The sequence below is a fragment of the Morone saxatilis genome, unplaced genomic scaffold, assembly GCF_004916995.1.
Source record: "Morone saxatilis isolate NCDOM2014 unplaced genomic scaffold, NCSU_SB_2.0 Contig5, whole genome shotgun sequence".
NCBI lineage: Eukaryota > Metazoa > Chordata > Actinopteri > Moronidae > Morone > Morone saxatilis.
In genome coordinates, this window is record NW_023340095.1 from 21,786,811 (window position 1) to 21,795,203 (window position 8,393).

Here is an 8,393-nt window from a genome sequence, read left to right on the forward strand (position 1 = left end):
AGCATTAACTTTTTCAGCAGTTTGAGCTACAGTAGCTGTTGGATCGGACCACACGGGCCAGCCTTCACTCCCCACGTGCATCAATGAGCCTTGGCCGCCCATGACCCTGTCGCCAGTTCATCACAGTGTGGCCCTTGTCAAAGTCGCTCAAATCTTCACGCTGCCCATTTTTCCTGCTTCTAACACATCAATTTGAGGACGAAATGCTTCAGTTGCTGTCATATATCCCACCCCAACTGACAGGAGCCATGATAAACCAATTAATCAGTGAATTATTCACTCACCCTGTCAGTGCTCATAATGTTAATGGCTGATCGTATATATTTATTGTGACATTGATTTCAATTATGTTACTCAGCCCCAATAAAAACTTCCGTTTTCCATTTCACACCTAAGCTAAGTGGTGTGAGAAATATGTTAAACTAAAATTGAATTCAGAGTCTCAAAATCCGGTTGGATGACATGCTTTTACCGTTCAGACTGATGACAAACGTTTGTTACACTGGGAGGGTACGTGGGACACAGGTTGTTTTTGTTAATGTTTCCTGTCCTACACTTCAGGCCTGCAAAAGAGGGAACACTGACGTAGTGCGCCTCCTGCTGGATTATGGAGCTGACTGCAACATCCTGTCCAAACACAAGAACACGGCCATGTACTTTGCCAAGCTCAGCAACAATCTGATGGTGTGCGACCTCATCAAGGACCACATCAGCGTGTGAGTACTAACCATAGCTTTCAGCCTCACTCACCACTGATAATGAGGAAAGAATGCAGGTAAATTTGAGAGACAATGGGTATTGGAGGAAAGACAAAAAGTAATCCTAACTTCAATACTTCCAAGAAATCATCAGAGGTGATGACAGTAAATTCCACACAGCACTATATTACCAACGTACTATGTGGTTAAACGGCAATTTTAATGCATTTTGGCGTGTGTTTGTGTTGTTGTCCATCTGTCTTTCCCATATTATCATGCATTTTACTTATAAAGGCATTTCTCTGTCCATCTTTCCGTCTTTCAGGCTGTCCAGTGTGGCGGAGGACACCATCCGAGCATACTTTGAGTCTCGTCTGGTGCTACTAGAGGCCGTCTTCCCTCTTGCCTGCCACAGGCTTTGTGAGGGACCCGATTTCTCCCTGGAGTTTTGCTTCAAGTCACAGCCACAACCAGAGGGTAAAACACAAACGTTCAATCTGGAGGCCATCAGCTCTGTTGCGTTGTTGTCATTGATCCGTCCCACCAAGGGTCACTTGATGTGCAGACGACATTTATCCTCTGTTCCTCCCTCCCATTCCAGGCTCGGGCATCCTCCTCTTCATCTTCCACGCTAACTTTCTGAACGAAATCACAGCCAGGCTCTGCGGACCCTGCAGCGTTCACGCCGTGGTGCTCAATGACAAGTTCCAGCTGCCCATCTTCCTGGTTGGTTTCAGTAGACAATTAAACAGCACTTACCTTAAAGCAAAAGATACCAAGAGGTTTATCAGAACAAATAAAAAACACAATTGTTTGTTTGTTTCAAAGACTTTGATTATATTAAACCACATTTTGATACTACTGACACTGGCTATTTTTACACAAAAGCTATTCAGTGTATTTACATTAAGTAATTACCTCTCTATATACTAGCTTTCATTGTTACTGAAGGAGTTTGCCATTCACAGGAAACTATGCTTGCATGTACTTCAGCGTAACTTGTTAATTTAATTTAATTTAATTGATTTTATTAAATTATTTATATCGAGTGTCTGTATGCTTATTTCTCCTAATTTATTCATTTTTGTCTCCAAATGTTCAGGATAGTCACTTCATCTACTCCTTCAGCCCAGTTCCAGGCATCAACAGACTCTTCATTCGTCTAGCAGAGGCACCAACAGCCAAGGTGACACACACACACAGTTGTACACACACACAGACACATGCACGTTTGTAAACATACACATAAAAAGCCTCTGCTACCAATCAGGCTCTCACACAGTCTGACTGTTTAGCGGTTTGAGAATTGTCATTTTTAGCCATTTAAAGGAAGAATTAAAAAAAAATTGATCATACTGAGTATACAGACGGTGAGTGGAGAAGTGAATTATGCTACAGCTTTTGTTTGAGATTAGTTTTATGGACATTTTGATAAATGTATTCATCTGTTCAAAATGTACCTGACATTAATCTAAGCGGTTGATTTCTCAAAAGAAGACTTTCTGGATTGTATTTCATCTTCTTACATGTAGCAGAACACAATACAGCATGGTGCAGGCTTTTAGTAAATAGAGAATACAAGCTACAAGGTTTTCACAGAGGCCTTTCGAGCCTGGAATGGTCGAGTCTCAAACAGTTTTTGGCTGGAGCATGACTCTAAGTCTAAGGTTATCTAGCTACCACAAATAACATAGCTTGCAAGCTCCTGTCAAAGTTGACGAGCATCCAGAATCATGCAACACTTTCTGTGCCCCCGGAGTTCACGCGGATAAAGAGATGTCCTGAAAGAGAGAAAACAGCTGAGGAAACATCAGTTCTTCCAGTCTGGAATGAAACGCACTCAAAATATTGATAAACCAAATCATCAGACAAAGTGCTTTAGTCATTGAGTAAGGTGTCTCTCATTATTCTATGCATTTCTTGTCAAGAAATCCCATGAAAATACCAAAACCAACAATGTGTGTTAGTCCCAACTTCCCCCACTCAGCCCTGAGACATTCATTCCTAGAAGACGTAAATCTCTTACAGCAGCTTACAAATATATTTTGTAACCTAACCTAACCTTAGAGTAAATAGTGCATTTGGTTGGGTGTGTGGCACTGAATGAAAATAGACCACAATGTGTGTGTCCAAGGTAATGAAGGAACATGTCACCCAGTGCAGCAGTGTCTGATTGATGCGTTTTGAATAGTTTTTGGATAACAATGGAGCTGTGTGGCACAGAGGAATAAGATATATCATCCTTTGATACACAGACAACACAGTACTGTGGTGTTAACAGTTTTTCTCTGATTTCTCTTTTCTCAGGTCAAGCTCCTCATCTGTGCGTACAGAGTCCAACTGCAATGATCATGTCAAGCTCATTGTCTTCTAGGAGAGAAACAGTTTGCCTCGTCACGGAGAAGCGAAATTAAAAGCTGGTGTCACATTCGCAAAGACTGAAGCTCATTGATGATATCTGAATCTGAGTTCAGACCATAGCTCTGCGTTGGCCTACATATGCAGCACAAATCTGAGGATCTCGTGAGGTCGATTTAAAACCTTGAGTATCCCTCGAGCAGCCCCCGTCCATTCATCGGTGATACCATCGCTACGCAGCTTCCGGGTGGTAGGAGGCAGTCAGAAACTTCCTCCTCTCTCACTGTAGTAACTTAACTGAAACCCTCCCGAGTCGTGCCTTTCTACCTTCTGTCAGCGTGGATTATAATAGATGTGTGTGTTGTTTGTAAACCTAGCCTGTGTGTGTAGTTTGACAAAGTTTTTGGGTGCATTTGAAGAACATTAGGACATTTTCCATCACTTTTTTTCTTATTTTTCTTGGACCAAGCTAATGCTTTCCTACTCATTTTTGGTAACATTACTTTATAATGGATTTATTTGAGTGTATTGACCTGTGTATCAGTGTTGCCCCTGGAAGATGTTATTCTTGTTATGGTAGAAAAGTCAGTCAAATAGTGTGAACTCTTTCCTAACTCTATGATGTGAAAATAAGATCCAAATTTCTCCTGGGGCACAGACACGGCACCCTTGTGCACCCTTAAATTGGGTGTCAGTCCCCTTTACTCACCCAGTGTCTTGTTTACAACACTTTCCCACAAGTTAATACACAAGATTGAGGTGATTTGCAAAGTTAGATGTTGAGTGTTTTAATGAATGAAGAAAATTTCCTTTTGCCTTCCATGCACAGAGTTGCTGTTTATATTTTCTGGTCTGTACATATTCACATACTATATATAAATATATACATATATACAGTTTTAAGGCGTCATCTAATGACTGATAATGTTGCTTTTTGCCACTGTAGGAGTGGGTTAAGTTATTTAGTGTGTACTGTAAAAAGCTCTGGTGTTAATTTGCTTTTAAGGGCTAAAATATCTCACCTTAGATCAATCGCCCTGCTAGTAAAGGTGAGGGTTTGTTTTTTGTTTTTTATCTTAGTCGCCTACTGATCGCTGCATTTTTACACCAACACTGTACCAAGCCTGTCAGCGCAGGACTGCCAATCAAAACTTACTCTATGCTCCCCTTCTCTCTCCTCTGACAATCTTTTTAATCAGGATTTGAAAAGTATAGTTTCTATTAAAGGGGTCGTGAGAGCATGCCTAGATTCTAACTGTGTGATATTGCCTATGAACTCGGCTCAGGGCAGCAATATGTCTTTAAAGCGTTAAACAACACTGATGAAAGTTTTCTGCGTTTTTGCCCGTTTGAGGTGTTAAATGGGCCGCTGTTGCTGTCAGAAACTCTTAATTTATGAGACATCTCCATGCTGTCTTAATATCCACAGTTTTCACTTTGTGTTTTTCTTTTTCATTCCTGTCAAATTAAAAAAGTGAAGAAGGAATATACCCGGTTGTACTATCTCTGACTGTTATATTATAACTGACAGCTCAATGGCACAGGCATTAATCTGATTCCAGTTGTTGCTGTTGATCCATAAGTGTCAATAGCTTGCTTCCTGTGATTCTGTCTCAGTGACAACATACAAAAACAGAGACAGTATGGATGCCTGCATTCAGTGCTGTTTGCATGAAAATGTAATCAGCTGTGTTTTTCTTAAGCAGATACAAAGTTAAAGGTTTGGTGTGTGTACATTCTTATGATTTTCTGTCACTCTCTGACCATATTCTTGTCAGTCATTTCATTATAGAGCTGTTAACTTGGTGTCACTGGGCATATGGATGCTCCAGAAATCTAACCCAGCAACACCTTCCATCCCACTGACACTCCGTAACAAGACTTTCATTTTCAGTTTATTCCTGATCTCAGAATTTTTCACTTATTTTACTATTACACTCATGGTTTCATTTTACAATGTTAAGAACTGACTTCAGAACCAATAAGTGTGAAAAATATGGGAAAGTTGTTTGACTTCAAATCAGCAAAGATATGACACTTGTATGTCCAGCCTTTGGAAGTGCGAGGGCTGTTAGCCATGTCCCATCCACGGATTATCTGAAAAACCAAAGACAACTCCAGATCAGACCTAAAGAGAGATTTTGCATGTTTTAGCCAATTAATCACAAACTTTACAATTAACCCATTTTGCCAATTACTGAGCTGAGTTTAATAGTTTTCCGTGTATTTTTCCTGCTTTCCATGCAGTGATTGGTTTCCAGTTTATTGCTAAATAACCTCTCGAAACATGATTGAGACCATCTGTGTAAACCAAACATCGCAAGCACTTTTTAACAAAAAAGCTCTATCGTTGAACTGTTCACTGTGCTGTATATCACACACAGCATGTTTCAAGAGTCTGCTAATTGATATTCAGTGGCTAACTGGAAAGACGGAAAAATGCATCAATAAATCTAAAAACTTTCCAGCATGCAGTGAAAGGTAGTCAGTAGTAATGAACAATATATAGGCTTTGTAGTTAAGATAAACAGGCTGTTTATGAGCAGAAATGGTGGCCAACAGTTTGTCTTTATTCTTTGTGTTTACTGATAGTTTTAACCCTTGTGGTTTTCTGACTACTTTGATCTCCATCACTTCTGTCTCACCTACACGCCTTCACTTTAGGGTGTTGACAGCTATTTAGCTCTGAATGTTCCTGCAGGTAGATGTAACGTATGTGTGAGAAAGAGTGATCTCAGTGTTGTTTGTATAGACACTGCAGCCAGTCAGTGCTTACCCCGAGGCTGCGTCTCTGTCCTAAATAAAATGTGTACATATATTTCCATACTGGTTTCTCTGCCATTATTTATTTATCATATGGGACGTTTATTAATCCAATGGAACATGGTAAGTCAAAAATGTGTCAGCACCGGCACATAGTCGCCCCCTTCATCAATGAATTCACCTTTAGACAGGCGGGCGGTGTTCATCAACATGTGGATATGTGATGACCTATAGATTTTAATTTACCCAAATAAAAACATGAAGTTTGGTGTGTTACAGAAAGACAGGAAAGCTGTCTTGAGCTGATCTTTTACATTTTTAGGAACCTAGTTGAAAAGTTAATCCCTGTTCTTGTCTGGTTCTCCTGAACATGCAATCGTTTCTTGATATTTCCTACTCTTCCTTAACTTTCCATGATCTCATTCAAAAGACTTATTAAAAAGTCAAATTACTTTTACAGCCTAATTATTTCACTCTTAACAATGAAAAAAAGCTTGGTACATCACATGAAAAAAATGCAATATAATTAATTACACACACAGGGTGGCCTTACTTATTTTACTATCCTTACTCATCCATGGACTATTTGTATTCTTTTTTTATTATTAAATAGTTATTTCTTTACTGCAGCTTAGTTTTTATCCTCACAAACTTCAAGTGATCATTACATTCAAATTTAAATAATCATCACCGTAAAACGGTTGAGAGATTGTTTGTTGGCTGTTAAGGTATAAATGTCATGAGAGCAGGGGCGAATCTAGAGGGGTGGCCTTGCCAGCTGCCACCCCTAATTTAATTTAAAAAAAATATATATATATAACTATAACTATATATCACATCATATCACTACTGCAGCCAGTTGTTTTTAGAGGTCACGTCATGTTTTAAGGTCACCTGTGTGTGTGTCCAAGGTGTGAAATGTAATTTTTGGTTGAATACAGCTGGATCTGGAAGGTCTGGGAGGGTGATGGCAACATAGTGACAGTACATACGGTCAATCAGTAAAAAGAAAAAGATCCATATAATTCAGCCTAAACTCTGTCCATTCTCAAAAACTGAGTGAAAGACACTTGTGAGAGAGGCCACCAAAAGACTTATGACAGTATTTAGCTGGTACTTCAGCGGTTGAAGCTTTCTAGCAGAGAGACAAAGAGAAAGCCACATAGCAACCAAAAGGCACGTGGGAGAGTCTGAAAAGAGTGAAAGAAGGGACAATTGTCAGTTTTCAGCCGACGTACTTAAGCTACATTTGGTGCAGTCCAAACACTGCATCACTAGACAGACACACTGCCTCCTCCGTGAAGCCCTGTGGTGGCAGCATCCTGCTATGGGGATGCGTCTCTGCAACAGGCCCTGGTAGGCTTGGATAGGCAGAGACTCAGATTCAGTCAGTAAAACAGAGAAACCCTGGAGGAAATCCTGGTGCAGCCGGCAATGGAGAACAAAAAGCCAAAGCTACACGGGAATGGCGTCAAACAAACAATGTCACTGAGCTGAAGAGTCCTGGAGAGACATCAATCCAATCCAGAGTTTGTGATATGCCTTACTGAACTGCTGTTCACTCGTGGCCCCCATGCACCCTGACAGAGCTTCTATTGATCAGTCTCAATCACATCCACGGCACGTTGTAAAAGAGAACATGGTCCCTTGCTACATTATGGGTTCAAGTCTGGGTCTCGTCCTTCCACACTCTACATTTATATTGCTTCATGATGTCAAAACAGTTTTAATATAAAATCCATCCAGTAGCTGTTCTGGAGCTGTTTATCACTTCCTCAGCAGATAGCGTTGCCTAGTGTGATGTGATATTATCAAGAGCTCCAGATCAGTCAACAAACGGACCTTGTGGTGTGATTGTTTTGTCAAGTAGTTTAGTTTAGATGCTCTCAAGAATGCTACTAAAAAGGGAGAAAAAAGACAAACTCTGGTTGGTGAGGTCATAAAATCCCAAGAGGCTTTTAAACACATCTCACCTCCCCCAGAAAAGAGAAACCAGATGACTCAGCTCAGAAAAAACATGGTGCAAAAACAAAATGTATTATCAATGAGAGAGAGGAATCAAATGATCATCTGTCAGTGTGAAAGTATTATACATTATAATCATGGATTCTTATTACAGATGCATCAACATGTAAGCAACATTTTAATTGTGGAGGAGCTAATTTTAACTATTTATATACTGTTTTAAAGACCACTGTGTAGGATTTAGTGACATCTAGTGGTGAGATTGCAGACTGCAACCAACTGAAATCCCATAACGCAATGAAGCGCGAAAGACAAACTACAGTTGCTGTAAAACTCGTGAAAAACAGGGAATGCCCTGTCTGGACACTGTTTTTGGTTTGTCTGTTCTGGGCTACTGTAGAAACAACTTGGCGGACTCCGTAGAAGAGGACCTGCACCTTCTGTAGATAACAACGGCTCATTTTAAGGTAACAAAAACTCAACAATTCTTATATTCAGATGATTATACACTTATGAAAACCTACATATATTATTATATTCTATTTCTGCCAATAGATCCTCCTAAATGTTACACACTGGACCTTTAAGACGTAAGCAATCATCACAAAT

The 8,393-nt window shown here is 40.0% G+C and overlaps 1 protein-coding gene across 1 annotated transcript in view; it reads left to right on the forward strand.

Annotated features, from left to right (window-relative positions):
* Positions 1 to 5,880, forward strand: part of mphosph8 (M-phase phosphoprotein 8) — a 28,778-nt gene extending 22,898 nt beyond the window's left edge. Inside the window, exons 10-14 of the mRNA XM_035675959.1 lie at positions 562 to 716; positions 1,024 to 1,175; positions 1,300 to 1,424; positions 1,801 to 1,884; positions 3,006 to 5,880. Of these exons, the coding sequence (XP_035531852.1) occupies positions 562 to 716; positions 1,024 to 1,175; positions 1,300 to 1,424; positions 1,801 to 1,884; positions 3,006 to 3,047 (558 nt within the window). The 3' untranslated portion in view covers positions 3,048 to 5,880. The remainder of the gene's footprint in view (positions 1 to 561; positions 717 to 1,023; positions 1,176 to 1,299; positions 1,425 to 1,800; positions 1,885 to 3,005) is intronic.
* Positions 5,881 to 8,393: the final 2,513 nt, after the last annotated feature.